A 25,390-nucleotide genomic window follows, 5' to 3' on the forward strand; every position below is an offset into this window, starting at 1 on the left:
AAAAAATAAATGCAGATCACATGAGCAAATCTAACACCAAGTTGGCTGAGTAGAATCTTACAAGATGAGCAGATGACAGCTAAGTGAGGCGTGGAAGGAAGGCTGTGTTGACCAGGTAGGACAGTGTGTATCAATCTGACAGAGCGGTAGACCAGAAACCAGGGCCCAGTGTTGCCATTTCTTAGCCACCAACCCACTTCCTCTATGGGCATACTTCCCCATCTGTGGAAGTGGGGTGCTGAGACATGTCTAACATGGAGATGCGAGTGCATCTTCCATACTGTGACGTGCTGTACGCAGGGAGGGCGCATTGGCTTCAGCGTTACCTTTAAGCTGGGAGACGTTGAGAAATCCAAAACCAGAGCAGCAGGGATCAGCATCACACAGCCGCTCACACTCGAAGAACCTGGTGCGGGAGGAGACGGCTCTGGTTGGTGGTCCGAGACCCTCCTGGGTGGACTGAGCTGAATATAGTCTCTCAGGGATGGTTTTCTTTATGACTACCTAACTCGGGGTGCTTTGGTCAATTTGGATGCCATCATTCTGAGATTCTTTCTTAAAACAAATTCCTGCTCTTCTCTCAAGAATCTAGTCTGCCGGCCTTCCTACGTACACTTGACTGTTCGTCGAACACATAGACTGTGCGCCGATTCGAAGCTGCCCACGTGGGCCCCTGAACATGTTCCTACCATCCTTTCAGATTAGGGGAGAACAATAGAGAAAGTGTCCCCAAAAAGGACCAGTTTGTGGCTCACAGCCAGTACAACCCTGCGACGAATGCTCAGGCATGGCTCTCCAAAGGTTTTGCCTCTTGAGATCTCCTCCCTTACTTGCTCTGCAACACAGACTAAGAATGTTCCAGAAGGACATTTCTATCAGAACTAAATTCTCAAGACCTCCCTTGTCTTGAGAAAATCACTCAGTGTGGTTGCTGAACCCGCTCACAGCTTCCAGTACCAAGACTGGCCAGAGGATCTTAGGGGCTCCAAACCAGCACTCCTGGGGGACATTTGCAGCTCTCCCTCTTCTGTCCCCTGAGAGCTTGCTTGATTTCCCAGGGCCTTTTTTTGGTTTGAAGTCTGAGCCTTATTCTCACCCTTACCCTACCTTATCTTAGCAGTCCCTGAGTCCACACCTCACCCCACCTGCCGGGCAGCTTACCCGTTAGAAACGGATTTTTCGGACATGGGCACTTTACTTCGAATGGAAATCCCCATGAGTGTTTGGAAGGGCAGGCGAGCATAGAAGTTCTTCACTTTACCTTCCAGCATGACTGCAGATGGAGAAAAAGATATTTTACTTAGAGATTTAATTGCATCCAGGACAATATTGAGAACAAAGGAGTAATAACAAGATCTTTCCTAATGTTATTTTTATATTGTGGTTTGAGTGAATCATAAGTTTCTTTTCAAGAGCAGGAGAAACTAATCTGTGTAATAGTCAGACAACAAAGGCAGCACCGCATTTGAGCACTCACCTTTCTTCCGGAACAGAGATGTGGGTCTGTGGGGCAGGATCACTCTGCAACCCTTTGGACTGGACTCTAACACATCGTCACACACCTGGGCCTCGGGGTAGAGGGTGCAGGTGAAGAACAAAGGTGCACCATCTGTTATCTCTGCGAACTGACAGAAGGATGGCTCCTGGGCACAGCCTGTGAGCAGAGAGCATTTGGATTTCAACCCCCAGGACACTGAGAGAGGAGAGGATCTCTTCTACAAGACCTTCACAGAGGAAATACTCGGTTTACACTCTTCCAGGACAGTTGAGTCTGTTTGCTCTGGAAGGCCCATGAAAATCGGGGTTCTCGTAGTTGAGTGTACACAGAACAGAGAATCATGTGTCCCAAACTAAAGGCAGAACCTAAAGAGCTGAGATTTGAGCTTCAAAGGCAGCAATATATGAAGATAAAGGGTAGAACTACATTGGATTTCTCTACGATGATCAGAGAGGCCTTCAGAATTCACAGACTAGAGGCCTTGGGATTATAAAAACCTCAAATCCATGATCCCATTCTTGTGCAATTCTTTGCCACCAGTGTGTGATAGCTCCTGAGGGCAGGATCGTGTTGGATTAAATTTGGATTTTGTTTCTTCATTTTCAAGGTCATACATTAAGCCTAGAACATAAGGCTGGTCAATAACTACCTTCTGGGTAAAGGGTGGATGGATGGATGGATGGATGGATGGATGGATGGACGGACGGATGCGTGCATGCAGGTATGTATGGATTGAGCAATCAGTGGATAAATAGATGAACATGTGGATGGATAGATGGACATAAGGATAGGTAGATGGATAGAGAGATGGCTCGATGAACAGATAGATGAGTGAGTAGATGGATGGATAGTTGATAGATGAATAAAAGGTGCTGGGAACATAATAGAGATAAGTTTCTGAATAAGCATCGTAACGACTGGGAACATTTCCCACATTTCTTCTACATCACTCATTGTGCATCCTTTTCGAGTTATGACACGGAGTTCAGCCTTATATGCCTCTCAGTTGTTGTTAAGTTGGGCCTGTGATCCCAGGACCTAGAAGAAGAAGAATATGGTATATGAATACTCACGAGAGAGACACCACAGGTTTGCTTGCTGGGGCGAGAAGAGGTGTTTGAAAAGCCAGTGCTGCTGGCTGGGCAGCTGTCGGCTTGCATTAACAGTGATCTGGCTAAGGTCCACTGGGAAGAAACTCTTTGTCACCAAATCTGAAAAATAAAGAAAAGGTCATCTTCCTGCTTGAAAGTGAACATAAGAGATCAAGAGATAAACACATTGGAGAAGCCACAGGGCCTGACCTGGAGCTGCAGACAAAAAGCCTTGCCCTGAAGTATATATGACCCTTCCAGCTGGGAATCTATCAAAGTACAGAGGAGTCCCCACAGGCCAGGGGACTCACTGCCCAGGAACTCTGGAAGGTCACTGGCTGCTTGGAAGGCACTGGAGGAAAACCTGGAAGTCCAGCAAGGCAACCAGTGCCCAGTGATGTCTAGAAAGACATTAACTTCGTAGGAAGGACACCCACTGCCAGGGGAGCATGGACAGGCCTGCTCTCTGTTCTCTGACTCGGACCTGATAGAGAACCAGGAGACAGACGGAATGGGGCCACCTTTACAGTGTGCTTGCTGAGATCTGGGCTCCACACTAATCACCACCCACTGTGTCATCATTCACTGAACGACACCAAACAACAATCCCATAATAACAGCCACCAAGGTCTGAGCCTCCATTTTGGGCCACTGCATTCATGAGTTACCCCCTTGGTTCCCCACCACTGTTCTACCGCATGGATGTGGCCAGGATGTTCACTAACAGAAGAATAAACTGAGGCCAGAGAAGGAGACCCACTTAGATGACAAAGGCTGAGACAGGCAAAGCTGAGATTCAAACGCTGCCCTCCGACCTGAAAGGTCACACTCCAAACCAGCCTATGATCCCTGAGTCCCCTTAACAACTCGGGGAAGTAGGATAGACTCCTGAGGACTACGCAGTGACGCTGGGCAGAGCCCCATTGCTAATGCCTTGTTCACGTTATCTCATTTGATCTTCATAAAAACTGAGGACGGGAAGGAATCCAGCATTCTGGGGCTTCTTCTAAGTATCAGGTGTTTTATCTGACATTTTCTCTGATAAGACAAAAGGAAGGAAGGTGAGTTTCAATCTAAACAAGAGGAATCTGAGGCTCTGAGCAGGTAACAAACTTGCTCCGAGCCTCGTAGGTAGAGAGGAGATTCAGGAAAGGGGATCCAGCTCTAGTCTAGCTGCTTGTAGTGTGTTGTTTGTCCCATTGTGTCTCCTATCCTATCAATGTAGACCCTAGAGGCGGGCAACCTTCGAAGTCTAGACGGCACCGCCATCTGTGTTTTTGGTGGCTTTGCGTCTTCCAGAACAAAGAATGACTCCCCTTCTAAATGGGTCGCATCCATATCTCATTCTTTAAACAATTCCAGGTCTTTCCAGTTGAGCTCACGCTCTGGGGGGCTGACAGTGACCAATTATGATGAGTGGAGGCTTATTCACTGTTGGTTGGTTGGTCTCTTGTACTTTGTTTGGTTGTTGCTGGTTTCTCTTTTCATTTTTCTGTTACTTTGTTCTCCAGCTAGGGTGACTTGGCAATTCTTTTGCCTCATATCCTGTCCTAACCATCCAGTTGAGAAGCTGCCATGTCTATGAGGAAGATAATCGGTGTTAGCCGCCTAGAGCGAAGTGTATACTACAGAATAGAAGGAACTTAATGGGCTGATTCATCAACTGAATCCCCAGCACCACTATCTGGTCTCCACAGCCACGTGTCCAGGTGTGTGAACAGATTTCAAGTCAGTACCTGTTTCTGCTGGTGACATAGACCTTGGTGCCGCCTCTCTTCTGCATCCCATGGACTCAGCCCGAGACCCCATGTCAGAATCTAGAAGGGGAAAGGAGGAGAGGCCTTGTAGCCCTGGGGCTCTGGGGGAGGCACTCCTTTGATCAGCAGGATGGTAATGGGAACACTCTCATGGGCCACGGCCAGGTCCACGGATAAGGTCTGAACAAATCCAGCTGTGTACTTCTACAATCCTTGGGATTTTAGGGGGGACCTCTTGTTAATAGAAATATTATCTCCCTGATACTGAAAGTACTTACTCTGCAAAGAAGTAGAGAGCTAACAAAATATATTCATTAATAATGACCCTCAACATACCCTGTGAAGGTAGGGAAAGTTTTCCATGTTACCTCTGAGACATTATTTCAGAGAGGTAAAATAATTTAATCCAGACTTCAAGAGCTAAGTAACCAAAACAAAACTCAAACTCCAGGTCATGCAGATTCATGAATCCAAAAAGAAAAGAATTAAATTGAAAATAATATCCAACCTCCCAGTTGGCCACAGACCTTCTCTGACAGCAGCGTGAGGCTGTGCGGTGCAGACCACAGGGTCCTGCCCCAGCACTTCCTGGCTGAGTGTCCCCTGGCACTGCATTTACCCTCTCCTCATCTGCAAAAGTGATAAATCACCCCATCTACCTACCTACCTGTAAACCACTCAGCCCACTGCCACTGAGTTGGTTGTGACTCAAAGCAACTCTTCATCCAGTTGGAGAAATTTTAACTGTATGGGAGGAGTCTTCTCATCTTTCTCCCCCAGAGTGATGGCTGGTGGATTTGAACTGTCAGCCTTTTAGTTACCAGCTCAATAAATGGCTAATCATCCCTTCCTTTTCCTCTTCCTTTTCATCACCACCATCACATTAACTACATTCATTATGCACTTTGTGCAGTTCTGAGCATGGTTCATGCACTGTCTTACTGGTTTTCATACAGCTCTGAGTAAGGACCATGTCTCAGCCTCCCTTTACCCATGGTAAGCCTTTACAAGGCTCAGAGGGACCAAGAGGTGGAGCCAGGGTTCTTGTGCAGTCTCTCCATGCCCTACCCTCTTCTCCATGATTGACTTACAGGTGCAGAAACAGGTCATTGAGGCAAATGGGAAGGATTGTGGGAAGAGGAGGGCAGTAAGTGACAGAGGAACCGAGAACTTCCTAAGTGCCTTAACCCAACTCTTGCCACCTGAAAATATGCTGGCCCAGTCGCTGGTCCATCTCTTTCATGAAACTTGGGCCCCTTAAAGGCCAAGGTTATTGTGTCTCATGCATCTCACTCCCAGATGCCTCCACAGTCTCTCTACCTCTGGGGAGTATTTGGCCAGTCAGTGTTCAATCAACTCAAAGGAGGAAGGGAGGAGCCGAACATAGACTTAACCTGAGCCACATAGACTTGACCTGAGCCACATAGACTTGACCTGAGCCACATAGACTTGACCTGAGCCACACAGAACTTGACCTGAGTCTCCACTTTGCCCCAACCCATTCCATGCACTCAAGCAGTAACCCACAGCACCATCCATCTGGGGGTCTGTCCCCTCATCTTCAACGCTGGGGGAGAGGCACTCAGCCAGTTCATGGGAGAAATGGCTCCTGTTTATTCTCAAGGCCTCCAAGTTATAGCCTCAAATAAAGGGGCCCTGTGGTCAGAGCACTTTATCTCAAGGGGCCAGTGTCTCCTTCCTCGATGCTGTCTTCAGTTTCCAAACCGTTCCTTTGTCCGCAGTCTTAGCTATTTTATCTGATGAAGAATGAGCCCTCCTGTCACACAGAGCTCTCACATGGGAAGTTAAACCCTCTGCTCTTCTCTGTGGGCAGCAACATGAACAAAAGATGGGTGCAGACAATCTCGTGAGATCCGCCCCTCTCCCCCACCTCCGCTGTTCAGCTTACCTTTCCAGAGATAAACCCGCTGGAAACGGGAAAGGCTATCCTGAGTTCCATCCGGGGCTGGCAGACCTGAAAAATGAGAGTGCTATTTTTAGGAGCTGGTGGTCTGTGCTTGCTCTCACAGGCACCTACAGTACCATCAGGGCCTGGCCCCCTCCACCGGCCCTTCTGGACCTGAGATCTTGGATTCCTGAACAAGATGCACCCCTCAGGGCTCTAAGCTCTTCGGGACAAAACAATGGCTGGTTAGACCCACATAGGAACAAAGGAAGCTGCCATGAACCTGTAACAGGACAAAGCTCATCCGAGACTCAACAGCCAAACTTTGACATAAACGAGGGTGGGGATTGTGGGGATGGTTATAACTTCCCTAGTGTACTCCTCAATATTTGATTATTGTTGTTATGTACAGTCATGTTTGGAATAGACCCATAGATGAAACTCTAGTAAGTTTTTTTTAGAGGCAGTTAATTTCATAACCAAGAGAGCTCTGTTGGCCTAGTGGATTCAAAGTGATGCTACCAACCTAAAGGTGGGTGATTTTAATCTGTGGCCCTCAGGCTTGGTTTTAACTGTTTTTGGTCAAACATTCTTCTAAGTGGTCTAGCACTGGTCTGTCCATTTGCTGTACAGAGGTAACTCGTATTTGCTGTGATGCTAAACACTGTGACACTGATGTGTCAAATGTAATAATGGTTGCCCATGGTGGACAGTGTTTGGTGGAGCTCCCTGTTTAAAACAAGCTTGGAAGCAGGAGTGGCATCCACTTCTGAAATAGCTTGCCTCTGGAAACCCTATGAACTTGGAGAATGATGAAAGTTATACAAGCGTTCAGGTCTTTTGTTCATAGGGTCACTATGAGTCACCTATGACTCGAAAGCACTTAACAACAATAACAACTGCATGGGAGGAGACTACCCATCCTTCTCCTGTGGACCATCTGATAGATTCAAACTATTGTACGCCTTCAGGATTACAGGGCAGCTGCTTGCCACAGGCTACCAGAGATCCAAGCACTTAATTATTGATGGTGGTGGTGGCTGTTGATTGCCGTAGAGTCAAGCATGACTCATAGCAACCCTATGAACAAAAGGCCTGAAGCCTTTCTCTAACTGTTGGCATTTATCAAAGTTCATAGAGTTTCCAGAGGCATGTTGTTTAGGAAGTGGATGCCACCCAACCCATTGCCTTTGAGTTGGAACCGACTCATAGCTGATGCTTGAACAGTTTTCAGGAAGCTGCACGTGGCATGGAAGGAGACTGTCCATTTTTCTCCCACAGAGAGATAGGTCAGTTCAGACAGGTCCCTGTGATCCAGGCTGTAGGGACCCAAACTCAATGCCCAGGAGGCGTGGCATGGAGCTGATCCGTCAGGGTTCAGAACATTCCTACAGACATGGAGTGATATCTGCACAAGCAGCTCATTTTTCCTAAGGGTGGACAGTGTGGAAGCACAGCCCAGGAGAGCTGAATAGCATTGAAACCACCTGTGCAGAGCCCTATCCTCAGAGAAGGCCTTCTCCGTCGCTAGTCAACATTAGGAGTGTTGTTGTTCACTAACGCGCTGAGTGCTAGAAATGTGAAAGTGGTAATGTCCAAGAGATGGGTGTCAGCTGGGGGTGCTGCATGAACCTCCCACCTCTGCAAGACGAGAGAGGAGAGATCCAGAGTTAGGAGCCCTGTGCGCCCTGAGCTGGACCCCAGAGTAAACCCAGATGTCACTGAAATGACAGGTCCTTGGTCATTGGATTTTGACCAGAAGGTCAATCAGGCCTTGTTTCAAGAATAAGACTGTGTGTGTAAAATGAACCCTTCAAACAGGTGTAACAGGGGCACCTACAGCACAGAGGGACACAGATGGGGCTTCCTAGAGCTCCCAGCAGGCTGCGGGGTGCTTCCCGAGCTTGTTAGCTGATCACTCACTGCCTGTGAGCGCTCATCAGTCTCGGACTTGATTTCACTACATCTGCTGGTGAGTTTTTAGGGGGAAGACAAAGCCAGTTACCAGGTAGTTATAGGTGTTATCACATCGAGTAGGACTGAGAGAGCCCTTGGACGTTAGACCTGCACCCTGTCCCACCCTGTGCCACCCTCGTCATCTCTGACACACTTGAGCCCATGCTGAAGTCTCTGTGTCAGTCCATTTCATCGAGGACCCTCCGCCTTTCCAAGCGTGATGCCCCTCTCCAAGGAAGAGCCTCCCCTTGCAACACCTTGAAAGCATGAGGGCCTCGCCATCCCTGCTTCTAAGATGCGTTCAGGTCGCTACAAAAATAACCTGGCCACCCAGGAGAGCTGCACCAGCTCAACTCTCTCGAGACTAAAATACTTGCTGCTTTTATTTTTTACTGAAACCTGGTGGACGTGACATCTGAGTTGTACTCATCAGAAGCTGACAACCTTGAGCAAAGTACTGAACTTCTCTGACCCTCAGTTTCCTCCTCAGAAAGTGATGACAATACCATCTTGTAGGGCTTAGAAGAATAACTGAACTAACATATGCAGAATCTAGAAGACACTGCCTAGTTCCCACTGAGGCCTCCAACTCTCAGTACCTGTACATGTGCCTCGTGGTTTTGTCCGGGATCTTTAGAAAGTCTTACACGATCTGAGCCAGAGAGGAGGGCTGGCCGAGTGAAGAGTTAACCTTTCCTCTACTCCTCAAGCAGGCTATCTTGAGAGCTGCTATATCAATACCCCAGTCTCTGTCCCTCTCATGGGCTAAATTCAATGTGTGGGTTTTGATGGACTTCCAGAAACTCCTCAAGAGGCTAAGCTCGAGTCCCCACAGTGCAGCTGTGTTCATGGTCCTCCTTCTGTTGACTGCCTTCTCGTCTCCCTATCACTTCCCCACGTCTCTGGTTCTATTCCCTCCGAAATAAACGACACATCCTGTTCCTTGTCTCAGGGCCTGGTCTGCCAGAACCCAGACTAAGACACAAAGCACATGGTCAACAACACAGGAATTCTCCTCAGTAACATCACTACATCGAGCCAATGCTGACACAGAGCAGCCCTGGAGAGGGAGTATTCCTGCTGCCATTAGGTGCCGTCCAAAGACGGAGTAAAATTGTTCAATGAGATTTCCAAGGCTGTAGGGCTTTATAGAAGCAGACTGCCTCATCTTCCTGCCCCAGCTCATTGGTAGATTCAAACCATTGACCTTTTAGTGTTACAGCTGAATGTGTAACTACACCACTCTGACTCACAGCAATCCTATGAACAATGTACTTGAACCTTACCCTCCGCTGCAATCCTTACAATCTTTTCTTTTCCCCAACTCATTATTCCATTCACTACATCAATCACCTTGTTGAGAATCTTCCTGTCTTTCTGGGATCCTACACCTTTCACAGCATGATGTCTTTTTCTAAGGATTTAGATCCTCCTGACAACATTACCAAAGTATGTGAGATGAAATTTCACCATTCTTGCCTCCAAGGAGCACCTTTGTTGGACTTCCCCCAAATCTTTTGGGTGTCCACGGAATACTCAGCACTCTTCTCCAACAACACAGTTCAGAAGTGTCTGTTCCCCTGTCATCCTTATTCAGAAGTGTCTGTTCTCCTGTCATCCTTATTCATTGTCCAACTTTAAGATACATAAGCAGCAATTGAAAATACCATGGCTTGCATCAGGTACACCTTAGTCCTTAAGTCACTGTCATTTCTCTTTAGCATTTTGTAGAAGTACTTGATAACAGGTTTTTGCAATGCACTACTAAGAGTTCTTCTAAATCTATGATAGCTATTATAAGTAACCCATAGGTTAATTTAAAAATTGACTATCCTATTTTTAGAAACGTATCAGGCATCTAAGTCCAGACACATCTGTTTATGCTAATTCATAGATGCATGGTTAAGTTTCCCCTAGTTCCCAGTGTCCAAAACATTGACAATCACTAATACAAAACAGCCCCCAAAACAGGGACTGCCAGACATCAGCTGGAGTCTCACAGTTGCTCAACAGATTTAAGCCCTTTGGATTCAGAAAGAACCCAGCCATATTTATGCCAAAGCCTTTTCCCCCCATCAGATTTAAAGTCACTACACACATTTGGGAACATTGAATCCTTCTGTTTCTATTATTTGTACTTATTCAAGACATTGTCTGAAATGAGCTCTGTGCCATGTCGGAACTTCCTAAGCCCTTTTTCTTAGAAGTCGGAAGGTTGATCCAGCCAACACCAAACCAAGGAAAACAGCCAGATGGGGTGGAAAATTCAGGAAACGCAGGCCCTGAGTAGTTTTCTTTCCAGAACACAGATAAGTTCAGATACAAAAAGATAAACAGAAATCTGGTCTTTGCAGACATCTCTCATCCCTGATTACAGGAAAGTGAAACCTCACTTTCTCTTAATGCTTTATGCATCTCTGTCTCCTCAAAGTGGGTCAATGCCCTCCAGATGTTTTGTGGGCTTCATGCCCTCATGGCACTGAGTGAGCTGGACAGGGAGAGCAATGTCCAGCTCCACCACTCCTACTGTGCATCTTTGCTGGTTCAAAGTTGGAAGGCTAGGGACTAAGGGTTTAGGAGGCAATAACGAATACTGTATTGTATCGAGACTGTAACCCTACATGCTGTAATATATAGAAGGTGCTCTGTTTCACAGAGGGAAACACTGAGATATTGAGATGTTTGTTGAATGCCTGGAACCTCAGAATGGAGGCAAGACTCAGTTCCAGGTATTTAAACCAGATCCTTATTCTAGGATTTATCGAGAGCCATCTGTTCCAGGCAGCATTCCTCCTTCTCCACAAGCATGTCTCCTTGAACACATCCTCCCACTCTTCAAACTCTCCAAGAGGCAGAAGTCAACACTATTTATATTTAATAATTTTGAAGGAAAAAATGCACCCTGTCAGGAAGAATGGAGGGTCAGTGAAAGAGAGGAAACCCCTCAAGGAGCAGGGCTGACACAGGGACAGCCACGATGGGTTTGAACACAGAGGGGGATAGCACTGGGTGCCCTGTGAGGTAGCACAGGACAGCATGAAGCTCAGATGCGTTGTTTACAGGGTCGCTATAGGGCAGAGTCGATTCACAGAAACAAGGCCCAGAAAAACCAAACCGTGAGTAAGGATTTCCTTTCATTGGTCTGATTCCCAAGTCTGTATTGTAATAAAGCTCATCGAGCCGGCAGTTCAGTGTGAAGGAGGAAGCTGGTCCTCACTCTACACTGGAGTGGGCCAGGGCCACTCTTTATCACTGCTGCTGGGAGCTGCGCTGCGAACCCGGCGACCACGCCGCTCTGACGGCTGCGGTTCGCCATTGGTCTCTCGGGAGAAGGACGGACAATCTCCCAGAGAAACTACCACAGAGGCCCTGTGAGTCAACGTAGACTCGATGGCAATGAGTGAATGGGGGAGCCATCGCTTTTCAGTATTTCACCCCAGCCCATCCTCTGGGGTCCCCTTCTACTACTCAGCTCCCCAGAATCCTTGTTTCTCTTTGTTTCCATCAATAACTATTCTTGGGAATGAATTTCTATCAGCTCTTCACATTTTAGTACGAATTTAAATTACTATTTTAGCCACAGGGTTGGAAAGGAAGGTTCTGTGCCTGATTTCTCAGTGAGATGTCACGCCTAGGTCATTTGTGTATGATCTTAGAACCAGAGAACTTTGTGAATATGTGTCAGGCTCCCTGAATTCGAAATCCTAGAGGAGCCTTCTTAAAGTCTTGTCCTGACTCTAGAAGAAACACACACACACACACAGAGACACAGAAAGAGACAGAGACACATACACAGAGAGAGAGAATTGTGAAACTTCCAAGGTCATTTAGTCATCACTCCTTCTCAGACAAGCAGACAAGGCACATTCCAAGTTCTTGGGCACGTACCAACCACATGTTCTGTGTTAAGCAGCTCGCCCTGGATTATTGTCCATGAATATATCTTACATCCTTCCTGACATGTCTCCCTTCACTCCAGACTACCTCTCGGAATAATAAACACCATATGTTTACTACCCATCATTTAAATAAGTTCTTTGAGTTTATTTATCCAAAACAATCATCGTTTAAGCATCATGGAATTCCACCAATTCTGCAATCTCTTTTTTCTGTGCTTTGGTAAAAATACACTCAACTGACATGTTTGTATTCCCTAAGGCCTCTTTAAAGTGTTAAAGCGCAAAGAAGCCACTTTGAAGACCAAGGTGAGCCTGAGCCTAGTCGTGAGGTTATCAATTGCGTCCCGTGCGTGGAGAGTTGGATAGTCACTAGGAAGACTGAAGAAGCAGCTGTGAATTAGAGCTACGATGTTGGTGAAGAAAACTGAACATATCATGTCCTTCCGAAAGAACCAGCCAATCTGTCTTGGAAGAAGTAGACAAAAATGCTCCATAGATTGAGGAGGCGGAGACTCTGACTCTCCTTATCAGAAGAGGTCGGTCCCTGGAGAAATGCATCATGCTCAGTAAAGTAGGGGGTCAGGGAAAAAAAGAGAAAGATCCTTCCAGAGACAGATTAAGATACAGACACAGCAACAGCGGGATCAAACAGCGCTGACTGGAGCGACGGTGTAGGAATCTGCCGTTCATAAGATGGCTGTGTGTTAAAAACCAACAGTGACAATGTTTGAGGTTTTATTCTAGATACTAAGTTAAAATTACAAAACGTTAAAAACAGCACTAGCATTAATATTCACTTAACCATCAGACATCTTATCAAGGTCCATACATGTATTGTCTGGGACTGGCCATCAAGAGTCTGGTGGTTAATATAAAGTGCTGTTAAAAACATCAACTTTGGAGCACAAGAACTAGTTTCAGTTCCCAGAACTTCTTTGTTCAAGATCTGAGACCTTGAGAAGTGATACAACTCCCTTCTCTCTCTCTCAGCTGTAAAATAGGCCTAAATAATTCATTCATACTCTCTCTCTCTCTCTCTCTCTTCCTTTCCTCCTCCTTCACTCTTTCCCTTCCTACCTTGTTGCCATTGATTTGGAACTGACTGACAGTTAACAGTGCAGCAGGTTCCCAAGGCTGTAAAAATTGCCCATTTTTCTCTCAAGGAGCCGCTAGTGGATTCGAGGTTAGCAGTGTAACACCCTACACACTGCACCACCAGAGCACTAGTGATAACTGTAACGCACTAATATAGGTCAAGCCTTATAGCAACATCTGGCTTAATAAATCCATAAAAGAGTCTTTAATAATCTTCCCAACAACCCTTCGAGCTGGGTGCTATCATTTCCTCCTTCACCATTAAGCAACTAAGCTTACCTTACAGAGAACCATCATGTTATCACTTTGTGCTAACAATGGCTGGTTCTTTCATTTCTAGATTTTTGAAGATATTTTCTTTCAAGTCTAATGTTAGTGTAAAGCACAGACTGGTCAGCTAACCCCCAGCCCTCCCCAGTGCGAGCCTGAGCCCTGCTGAGGTCAGCACGGCTGCCCAGTCAGAGAGCCCCTTGGCCAGTCTCCAGCCTGAGCTCCATTTGTGCTTGTAGGACCTGCTGGACATGCTCTGATTATCTCCTCATGCAGTAACTGGTACATGTTCTTTCCAGGGGTCTAGAGAGCTGTGCTGGAGAGGGCTTGTCCAGGAGGGAACGTGGACAGAGGACAGTGACTTACTCTTGACGAACTTCTGACCTCCCAGACGCAAGGTCACTTGGCGACTGCCCAGGTCGTAGGTCACACCAGGGCATGTGGCATTAGCGGGCTGGGCTTCAGGAACAGCTCTCCAGTCATTGATGTTGCAAAGCAGGACATTAGGGGAACTCAGTAGGCCACAGATGATGGAGTCTGCAGAGTCAGAAGAGGGGGAGAGGTCAGCCGGAGGGACCCACATCCTGAGACCTTGTAGGATGGGGACAACACCACATGAGAAGGACAGAGACACCAGAACTGAGCCTCTGACCCCACTGGGTTCCTCTCATGGGATCACCCCACAATCATTTCACTTAGATTGCCAAGAAGGGAAGACACCACCATATCCTCAGACTCTCCTTCCACCCTGAAACCTTCCTCTTCACAGGCCAGCAGTAATCTCAACGTGCTCCCCCAATCTCACAGGATTTCTTGAGAGAATGGCTAATGTCCCTGGCTGTGGCCTAGTGGTAAGAATCTGTGCTACAATCCCAAAGACACATGGTTTGAAGTCACCATCTGCTCCAGGGGAGAAAGACGGGACATCTCCTGTGCAATTACCTGCCTCTGACAACCCACCAGAGGTTCAGTTATGGGTCAGTTCTGACTAGACAGCACACAACAGCACAACAACTCCATCATATCAGACATATTTGGAGTCACCAGGAATCATCAGTGACTTAACAACACAACTGGTTGTTTTGCAAGGTCCCAGTGGGGTTGTGTGTGCGCGGGGAAGGGACAAAGACAGTAAGAAAAGTCACTTCTCTGGTCACAGCGCTGCTGATTCAGTGAGCACACAGCACTGACCTCCAAGTACCTCTTACCCTCACTTTCAAGAATGAAAATGTGTGTGCACAGAGCCCTGAGACTTTTAATATGTGCAGCAATCTTAGCTGTTTGCGGCCTGGAGCTAGAGGAGGCTAACATTTTGTTCACAAATAGAGGAGAAATCTCTCTCTCTCTCTCACACACACACACACACCCCAGGAAGTCCAATGCCTGGCTGAGATTACAATCCGTAGTAGGACTCTGTTCTTTGGGAGAGCTGGTCAAAATGCTCATAACCCAGGCCTGCAGATGTGCCCGCAGGATGAGAACGGGAAAAACATCTGCATGTGTTTTATGTGTCTCTCAACAAGAGCTCTATGCTCAGCTCTGCTCAGGCTGTTCAGCTCCCCAAATTTCCCAGACCCCAGGCCACACTTGGAAGGCCAATGAAGACAGCTGTGAGGCAGAAACGTCCTGGAGAAGGGGAATGTGTGGGCTCTCTTCTCCACAGAATCAAGGAATCCTTCCATGCAGGAGCCCGAGGAAAATGAAATCAGCCTTTCCGACTGGAAAAGTCATGAGGTCTGGTGAGTAATCGGACATCTGGCAAACTTGAGTGTCGTCAACAGAGTGTAGGCACTCTCTTCAAAAAAGGTTCCCTGGGCTTGAATTCCAGTGCTTCTAAATACAGGAGCACACAATGCACTGCCATTGAGTCCATGCCGACCCACAGGGACCCTGCAGGATGGGGGGCAGCCCACCAGGTTCCCACGGTGAAGTCTTTGTATAGATGAGAAGTCTTCCCGTCTCCCTTCCGCATAGCGCCCTGTGTGTCCTGATCACAGACTGCTACCTGATCAACCCAGCACCACAGCACTGCGCTATCAGAGCTGTTGGGTGCACATAAATGTACGGAGGTGTGTGTGTGAGCGTATATATAGACACTTTTCTAACCATTAGCATGACTGGGGTAAAGCATCACGTGTGCTAAAGGAGAGGGTATGGAAAAAAGAAGAAGACCTTCAATGATGTGGATTAACAGTGGCTGCAACAATGGAGTCCAGCCCACAGAGACTGTGAGGACAGGGCAGGAACAGGCTTGTTTCATCCGTGGTCACCATGAGTAACGGCCGACTTAATAACAGTGACAAGATCTACATCACAGAGTCACAGGAACTAAGCCTACAAGGACTTTGAGCAATCAACTTGCAATCAGCCAGTTTCCTGCTCCCCGACGCCAACAGAAGCTGCTCTCTTTGGCCACCACTCGTCTCTGTGAGCTAACTAACCCTGCCCTCTCTCAGTCTGCACTGTCAGGAGGGCACAGTATTGACAACTTCATCTTTTAGACTTTTCCTCCCTGGACTCATGAGGCAGTGTTCTCCAGGGCCTCTTCTTCCCTCTCTGGCTTCTCCTTTTTCTTTGAAGATCTCCTTCTAGTTCTGTATGAGCCTCAGGACTAGCCTCATTGCCTTTCTTTGCTCTGTCCAGAAACGCTTCCAAAGATTGACCTTAACCTCATCTGACACTGGTTGTCACTGATGCCATTGTGTCCACTCCAACTCATAGTGACTCTACGTGCAACAGAGGAAAACGCTGCCTGACTCCGCCCGTCCTCACACCTGTGGCGAGATGGCCAAGTGGCTTCTTCTTTAGGGCTGGCCCTCTCCTTTTCTAGAGAACGCTCTGGTGATGTCGCCCAGGCGGAGCTGGGCTGCTAACCAAAGCTGGTGCCTCTTTGGCGATTTGAACCCACTAGCAACTCCTCGGTAGATGCTGGCCAGGACAGATCGCCTAAGCTCCAAATAAGTGCAAGCCTCCCAATGGCCTTTAATATGGGGTAGAGAAAGCTCCCCTGTGTTTGGCTGTACCAGCTTGAGAAAGCTCGCCACCTGGGATGTTGGCTGCCGCATCTGTTGAGCTGGGAGTGATCTGCATGAGGTTGAGGTTCTCCTATCCAATCTGCGTGTCCCACGTCTGTAAGCTCACCCTATCCTGTCTTCCTGTTTACATGCTCTGCTCGAATATAACTGTGCTGCAGCCCTCGATAAAATTGAGATGGGTTGACTCTCTGATCCTCTCCCGAAGCGGTGTGTCTCCGTCGCATTTACCCCCATCAGGGTGTCACTTTTTGTTGCCAGTGAACTGACAGCGACAGAGAGAAAGACAGAAAATCTCATCTGTGCAATATTTGACTTCTGAAGCCCAATGAAGTGTCATCTATGAGTCAGTTCTGACTCAACAATGCGTTGGATTTTTTTTTCTCTCTCTCTACTTTTCCAAGCATGATGTCCTTCTGGGGGGAGAGACTGGCTCTCTGACAACTTGCTCAACATGTGTCCAATGAAATCTCACTATCCTTGCTTCTAAGGAACCTTCTAGCTGCACCTGTTCCAAGACAGACAGGCTTGTTATTTTGGCACTCCACAATAAACTCAATCTTATTAATCAACACCACAATTCAAAGAGGGCTAACACACATTTCCACCTCTGCGCTCTGAATCTCTCTCTGATGCTTAGTCCCCGTCAGGAGATGTCTCCAAGGTGTTGCAATCTTGGGACACCCTGAACTGACTCAAGAACTTCTCCTATCTCTTTCTCCCATCACCAAATCTTAGCTTTGATATCTTCTGTTATTCTCCAAACAAGTATATTACCAGATCAGATGCGAAAGTTACATTCTCGGGGAGGATTTTTGACACCTCCTCTTCTTCTATCTCTATATTCAACGCCTGTTTCTCTTGCCTCTGAGGGACATGTAGAGTCTGTCCCTTTCAATTCATCTCCACTACAATTAGTAAAGACCAAGCTACCGTGCACTGTACCTGAACTACTATGCTAGTTCTTAATTGACTTCTCTTTAGACACTCTGCTGTCAAGGCTCTATCCAAAGTGCTAAAGAACAATGAAGTAAGTTTAAAGACTAAGGCGCCCCTGATCCAAACCACAATATTTGCAATTGATTCCTATGCATCTGTAAATTGGACAATGAATAAGGATGACAGAAGAATCACAGCTTTGACATTATGGTGTTGAAGAGTACCAAACCTTCCTTGGACTGCCAAAAGAACAAACAAGTCTGTCTTGGAGGAAGGGCAACCGGGGTACTCCGTAGAGGCAAAGATGGGGAAACGTCCCCTCACCTTCTTTGGGCATGTTGTCAGGAAGGGCCAACCTTTGGAAAAACATGTCATGCTTAGAAAGGTGGAGGTTGCATTCGAACTTCCGAGTTGTAAAACAACCCAGTGGTAGATGGAATTTGCTCCAGGACTCAAGAACCATAAATTACGTAGCTGAGCCTCTACATCTTGTGGTTCCTAACCTCTACACTATAATAGACAAAGTGCTAGTCTATAGACCTTTTATTTTAAGAACCACCTTCCCTCTGTAACTTGATTTGTGCCACTATTAGAACCTCTACTTGGAATATTATTGCTTTTTAATTTTTGACTCATGTACTTTTAACTTGTTAGTTAAATTTGTATCTTCTAGGCTGCAACACTTCCATGATACATCTTCAAGGATATGAACATGTACGGCTAAGCACAATTGATAACAGTGAATCTCAATTCCAAAATCAATCTCCATAATAGTCTATGTGTTTCCTACTGCCAAAGGGGCCCTTTAGAGTAGTGAGAGAAGATCTTCACCCTGAAACCCACAGCGCCCCTTTTCAGCAGGAAGTAGCTAAGAGAATACACCATCCCCTTTTCCTTATGAATCAGGGTGAAGTCTCTCTCAGGGAGGAGTGATAGGGAATGACAAAGGACACACTGACAAACGAGATTAATCAGAACTGGCTTCGACAAGCACTGTGGCAATTGGACAATTAAAACAGACATTCGGGGGGGGTGGAGGGAAGAAGAACGAACTGGGGAGGAGGGTAGAGAAAACAGTGCAACAATGAAGGAATGAAAACCCAAAATCTTTGTAAATGTTCACTAAAACTAATAAAATTTAATAATAATTTTTAAAAAAGAGAGAGAGAAAGGTGGAGGGTCAGAGAGAGAGAGGCAGACTCTCAACAAGCTGGACTGACACAGTGACTGTGACATTGGACTTGAGTGTATCAGAGATGGTGAAGCTAGTGTAAGATGGGACAAGGTTCAGACTATTCTTCATATGGTCATGATGAGAGCAGCAGACTTGATGGCATGTAACAAAAAACAGTGATATACACTCTAACCACTTACTCAGTAGTTCTCCATCTTGAGCCAAAGTGTATATGTTTCAAAATAGAAACCGTATCATGGTGGCTCTTTGCTTAAAACTTTGAACATGTTCTAGTTCCTGTTAGAATAAGAAACACCTACATGGTTCTGCCTGATAGAGCTCCTGCTTCCTTCCCCCCGCCTTCTCAGACCAATGCTCTCACTCCACTGATGCTAAATTTCTGATAGCTTGCCTCTAGAAACCCTATGAACCTGGAGAAAGGACAAAAGTTATACAGGTGTCCAGGACTTTCGTTCACAGCGTCCCTATGAGTCGCCTATGATTTGACCGCACTTAACAACAACGGCAACAACCTCTTTATCATGCAACCTATCACCACAGGGCCTTTGCATATGCTGTTCTCTCTTTCTAGAACTATCTTCCTTTTGCTCTTTATTCCATTATGACCCAGTAACATAGAAAGGGGAGGATTTTGCCCCTGACATTATGTCCATGCGGGGCCACTTCAGCTCTTCAGTTGCACCAAACAATCTGCATGTTGGAAATCCAATTTCTGTATCATGACCTGTCCCCTGTCCCTGATCATACCAATGGCCCTGGCTTGGCAGGCCCTCAATGCCAGCATTACCTCCTGGGGCCTGAGTGAGGATGAAGCCATCGCAGCAGGGATCCCGGTCACAGGTGCGTTGACAGAAGAGGTGCACGTCAGTGACGCTGGCTCCAGAGGCCGAGAATACGGAGGAGTGGTACATTCCGGAGAGCGTATTTTGGAAGTTAGTTGGCTCAAACCTTTTCCGACTTGCAGTGGTGAATTGTTGCCCTGGGGATAGAGCAGCAACATTTTCTAAGACTTCAAAACAGTGTGGAGTTGAAAAAAGATTAAGATCTCCTATGGCAAGGCCTCTCCTTCCATGAGAGGGGCAGCACATGACCCCTGAGGAGACACAATCTTACCCTTGACCATTCAGGTCCACTTGTGCATCAAGAACCCACCAAGATCCCAGTGACTGTGTTCTGGGAGCAGCATTGTTTTCAATGTCATTGTTATTAGCAAACTTACTGAACTCAAGGCTCACTGAGTGGAGCCATGCACATCTGAAAGGCGCTGGAGCCTCAGCGGAAGCCTTCTCCCCTTCTGTGGGAGAAGACCTGGCTCTCATTCTCAGCAAACACACTCACCGGTCAGTGAAATGTGTGTGTTGCTCTGTTGGTGAACAGATTTTAGCAGAGCCCCTGGACTAAGGCTCACTAGGAAGAAAGGGCTGGAAGTAACTTACTCTAACTCAGCCAGTGGGCAGAAAGGAAGCCGGGTCAGAACCCAGCCCAGGGCTAAAGACCCCAACCCTCTGTTTTGAGTTGATCCTCACTCCTGGTGACCCCCCTTCAGGTTTCCAAGGCTGCAAATCTCCACAGGAGGAGACTGCTCATTTCCTGGTGGGTTTCAACCCCCAGTCTTCCAGTTAGCAGCCTGGCGTGGGACACACAAAGCCACCAGGGTGCCTCAGCCAGAGCACAGGCCAGGTTCAAGCCCAGCGGCCCTGAGCCATGCAGCTCCACCTACCCTGTTTCAAATACACGCCCAGAGAGGCTTGATCCCCACGCCTCACTCGCACTTGGCATGTAAGACTTCTGAAGCTGGTGGCCATCAAGTTGCCCAGTGCATTTTCCCCCTGGACATGGAAAGAGAAAGCATTACAATCATGTGACATGTAACCGTCCAATGCCACAAACATTCGTTATATTCCAGCCCGCAGTCTAGGTACTAGGCCAGACACTGGGCTACAGAGATGTCTAAGAAAAGACCCCTGTTCTCTGGTTTCTCCCAGTCTCTGTAACAGACAGATGTAGTGAAGCATCCCTGAAGGGTTTGGTGACAGTGAGAGATCTGCTGGACTAGGACATGTTCCAGGAACTCCTGAGACCCTTGAAAACGAGAGACCTTCAGGGGGTCTGGGTTGAAAACAACCTAGATCCAGTTCTAAGAGCTATTCCTTGTCAGCCATCTTCTGAGTCTCTGAGCCCTCAATGGTAAGTGCCCCAGAGGAGCTCTTGCTAACAAAATCTCCTGGAATGAAGGGGGTTACAAACAACCTCAGCACTTCTCCTGGAATCAGATTTACACACCCATTTGCCTTCTTGAGATAAGAGAAAGAACACAGAGCCTTGATTGATCATGGATCATTTGATTTGGTAGGATGTCTCCTGCTTTTCTTTACCCTGAGAAGAGTGTACTGACTTTCTTTAGATATGCTATGCCAGCTTCTGTGATAAAAAGGAGGACGGGGAAGCTCTATTTTGTCATTTGCCTAATAAAGCCCTTGGCCCTTTGCTGCCTTTTATCATTTCTCTGAGTCTCTACCTTATGCAACCTGCGATCTCAGAACACCCATGAACTACAATGTAGAGACAATAAATTACATCCGTGGTGTCAGCTGCAAAACGCATAAGTGATACAGAAAGAAACAGTCAAGTCCATGGAGAAAATTCAACTCCTTTCATCAGGTTGGAAGCATATGCTGACCCTCCAGTGAGTTCTCAGAGGCTGAAAATCACAAAGGAAGGGACTGTCTTTCACCCACAGAGCAGCTGGGAGTCGAATACCTGGCCTTTGGGTTGGCAAGGTGACTCCTGGCCCAGCAGGGCCACAGAGCACCCTACTGAGATGGAGAGCTGTGAAATTGAACTCTTACTCTTATGTCAAAACCTCATCCAGGTTCGCTTGTTTTAAGAGGCTGTGACATTTGGGTAAAATTTTGCCAAGTACAAACAAGAAAGGGAGGAACTTAGGCAGAGAAAATGGAAGACCCAGAGGCATCGGAGGTCCCAGACTTCGCAAATACGGGACACCCTGGGGGCACATATCAGTCAGCAGTCATTTCTTCACCTAGTCGGCCTGGACTTGAGCCAATCAGAACACGTGTGACAGAGAATGGGCAGAAGGTCTGCTGCCACCAGCTGCTGGGACTGACCTGGTCAGAAGTCATGCAGGAAACGCTGTCATTCGTCCCTGAGTAGAAGTCACATGAGATCTCTGGTCCTGCTGTGTTCACAGAGAGGAAGCTACAGGCCTCGTCTTCCGCACAGTCTGTAAGGACCAAGGAAACTGTTCACCCACCTGCTTCTCCTAGTTGATGAAGCGATGCTGAGGACAGTGCAGAGATGCCTTCTATCCCTGCACGCGCGCACACACACACACACACACACACACACACACGTGCACACCCACGCAGAGGAGATGTTAACCAAACACACCCCATGTACAACAGACTGTTATACACTGTGTCCTCAGCTTCATGACCCCTCACTGTGTGGCTGAGGAAGCTGAACACAGAGGCCAGCCACTCTGTCACCGTCACCAGGTGAGGAAGCAGGAGCCCTAGGGTTTCAGCCCAAACACGTGGACTTCAGAGCCTGCACAGTCACTAATCGACCTTCCTAAATGAAACCTGCCAGCGCCGTCACGGCTTCTCTTCTCCGAGGAATCCAGTGTGTCCACCGAGAGGACCATTCGTTCAAGGCCGAGTCCATTTCTAGCAGAAAACGGACGGCTGCCCTATATTCACTCCTCACTCACAGGACCGACTGACGGCTGACCCTCCGGTGTGCTTTCAGAGGTTGTAAACAGCCCTGGGGGAGAACGCCCAGCCTTCTCCCTCAGAGCACCTGGTGGGCTTGAACTAACAAGGAGGCGTTACATTTGTGTTAGCAGTGCAACTCCCCACCCACTAGACCACCAGGGCTCCCTACCCTTGGACGTGCTAACACAGAATTCCCAGCTGTGTACAGGGAATGGTTCTCTCTGAACAGTAGATCGTAAGTTTAATACGACCTGGGACTCTGCTGTCCTTCTGCTGTTTGAGAAGCCTGAAGGATATCGCTCAGCTTGTAGAAGACTCTGGAGTGTGTTACTCTACTTGTATAAATGAATGAATAAAGCAAAATTATATTAGAAAGAACTGTATTTAACTCTGCTATACTTATAAATGGAGCTTCTGGTGTCCTAGTGGCAAGAAGCTGTACTGCAATCCCAAAGGCACGCAGTTCAAGGCCACCAGACAGCAGCCAACTCTAAACCTTGGCAAGGTTGCACAGCTGGATGGCGGCAGAGCTGCTGTTCAAATGCCCTTGAACTTAAATGTCCCCTTCAGGCTTGCCCACTCTAGTTTGCTATCTGTGGGACAAAGACAAGCTATTCGCATCTGGTGACTGAAGTGTCTCCATCGTGTTTTCTCTAAAAGGCCGCCACAAGCTGGCGCTCCACCAGAACGAGACCTTGGGGATGAATTTGGTCTTGGGAGTCCCCATCAGCTCCAGATTCTCCTCTCAGCATTGAATGAAGGGCTGCAAGCCTCCCTCACTCTTTGACCCACCGACCTCCTGGCCCTGAAGCCATCCTCTCCCCTCCACAGAACTCCCCGGCTCCCACACTTCCAGAAAACCCCTGCTCTCTGCTCTGGGACGAAACCAGTCAAGAAGACATGTCCATGTCCAAGGTCAGTATTAGACATTCAGGACCTCAACTTGGTCAAGCAATGGCCTGGACCCGGGACTCCTGCGCAGGCTCCAAAACTTCACCTCCTGCTTCTTCTAAACACAGTTTCTCCTCTCCTTCATTCTCAGACATCACCACCGTTCCCACAGCCACAAACAAAAAAAAGCCCATTGCCAACTCGTGGATTCTGACTCATCGACTGTAGGGCAGAGCACGGCTGGTCCACAGGGTGGCCCACGGCTGTAAACCGTCTAGAAACTGACCACCTGGTCTTTCTCCCACAGAGTGGCTGGTGGATTCGAACTGCCAACCTTTTGGTTAGCAGCTGAGCACTTAACCACTGAGCCCAAGCCACGTTGTTGCTGCTGTTTGGCACCAGCAACTCAATTACCATTCACAGTGACCTTATGAACAACATAGGAAGCCTGCGCCATCCAGCCACATGCTCATAATCTCCACCGTGCTCAAGCCCATGTGCAGTTACTGTGCCGATCTGTCACACTGAGGGTCCTCCCCCCTGTTGTGCACTCCTTCTCAGAGAGCTCCAGTGGCTAAGAGGTTCAGAGTCGCACTGTCAACATGAAGGCTAGTGGTTTGAATCCACCAGCTGCTTCATGAGAGAAAGCTGAGCAAACTCCTCTGGTGAGACTTACGGTCTCTGAAAACCTGCTGGACCATCAGCTCGGAGTTGGTTCCATCTCAAGGGTACATAACGACAACAGCAATCTTTCCCAGTGGGCTGCCCTTCCCCAGGGATTGTCATGTTGTTGTTATATATGGTAGAGTCAGAACAGACTCATATTTGACCTCCAGCAGGTTTTCAGAGGGAGTAAACACATGGGTGGGGATTGCCCATCTTTCTCGCATAAAACAGCTGGTGGATTCTAACTTCATGCCTTGGGGTGAGCCGACTCCTTCCAACTACGCCACCAGAGCTCCCTAAAGATGGTCCTGGGGGCTCTACATTTATGCACCTTAAACCTCCCTTCTGCCCACTCTAACACTGCTGCGCTTCTGGGTGCTCGGACGCCTGCTGGACCCGTGCAGACTCCCTGTCCTCCAGGGCCCTGAGCTCTGTCGTGAGGGGACTCCATCTCCCCAGACCTTCTTGGCATCGCTATTTTGCTCTAACTGTTCCCTTTCACCATTATTTGGACACTGAGCTCAATTTCAGCAGTGAATCATCTCTCAACACTACCAGATGGGGCTGTCCCCTCTGCTCTCCTCATTTCCTAGGATTCTCTGGCTCGTTTTCCTGCCCTTTCCACTGGATTTCCATTTAACTCAAGCTGGGCCCCGACCTAAAATATGTGTGTGACTTGTGGGTACGGGTAAAATATTCCTTGCCAAGACCAGCAACCGCCATATGCCTTAATCAAGATTTCTTTCTTGTTGCTAAGGACCTTTGGCCTCATCGTTCCAACTCCTTGGAACAGAATTTATTTTACAAACATCTCTATTTCGCATGCCTCTGGACTCCAGTTGCTGGGTTCTGACTCTGCGCCTGGTGTTGCACGAGACACGTCCTAGCATATGCTCGTCATAGCCGATCAGGCATCCAGGGCAGATGCAAACTCAGAGCGCTAATTGCTTAACAAGCCGAGCACATGTGATTGCTGCAGCGCACAACGGGGTGATTGGGATCATGGGCTTTCGCGACCTTTAGCCCGGGTCTGAATCAAATTTCTGCCACTTGCTTGATCTGTGTCACTGACAGTCACACCAACTCTCCACGTCATAGGACTGTAAGATAATCTTCGTAAAGATATTTGCTCAACTAATGAATGATTGCTAACCTCTCCCAGCCCTCACTGTTGAGATGGAATATCCGCCTCTCATTTGCACAGTAAGTTCTACTAGGAACCTTCTTCCACGTCTGCTTGCTAATGTGTAGCACAGTTCCTGGGGTATGGTCATGTACCGTCTAATCCATGGCAAATCCTTAGTAGATGCATCAAACACAGAAATGAAATTATGAGTTAAGGATACAGTATGAGAATAAATGGATTTACAAAGTGTCTTGATAAAGTATGTTTTACATTATGGCTTTAACGGTTTGGTTTGGTTTGGTTTGGTTTGGTTTGGTTTGGTTTGGTTTGGT

At 47.5% G+C, this 25,390-nt stretch overlaps 1 protein-coding gene across 1 annotated transcript in view; it reads right to left on the reverse strand.

The window, feature by feature from the left end:
* The window catches only part of TG (thyroglobulin), a 232,967-nt gene that overhangs the window by 148,108 nt on the left and 59,469 nt on the right, over positions 1 to 25,390 (reverse strand). The window contains exons 24-33 of the mRNA XM_006879275.1: positions 21,767 to 21,882; positions 20,359 to 20,467; positions 19,426 to 19,617; positions 13,839 to 14,009; positions 6,256 to 6,321; positions 4,326 to 4,406; positions 2,572 to 2,709; positions 1,478 to 1,654; positions 1,162 to 1,273; positions 327 to 406 (exon numbers count right to left, since the gene is read on the reverse strand). Coding sequence (XP_006879337.1) covers positions 327 to 406; positions 1,162 to 1,273; positions 1,478 to 1,654; positions 2,572 to 2,709; positions 4,326 to 4,406; positions 6,256 to 6,321; positions 13,839 to 14,009; positions 19,426 to 19,617; positions 20,359 to 20,467; positions 21,767 to 21,882 — 1,242 coding nt within the window. The remainder of the gene's footprint in view (positions 1 to 326; positions 407 to 1,161; positions 1,274 to 1,477; positions 1,655 to 2,571; positions 2,710 to 4,325; positions 4,407 to 6,255; positions 6,322 to 13,838; positions 14,010 to 19,425; positions 19,618 to 20,358; positions 20,468 to 21,766; positions 21,883 to 25,390) is intronic.

This window comes from Elephantulus edwardii, unplaced genomic scaffold (genome assembly GCF_000299155.1).
Source record: "Elephantulus edwardii isolate Elephantulus edwardi_28Jun2011 unplaced genomic scaffold, EleEdw1.0 scaffold00003, whole genome shotgun sequence".
Lineage (NCBI taxonomy): Eukaryota > Metazoa > Chordata > Mammalia > Macroscelidea > Macroscelididae > Elephantulus > Elephantulus edwardii.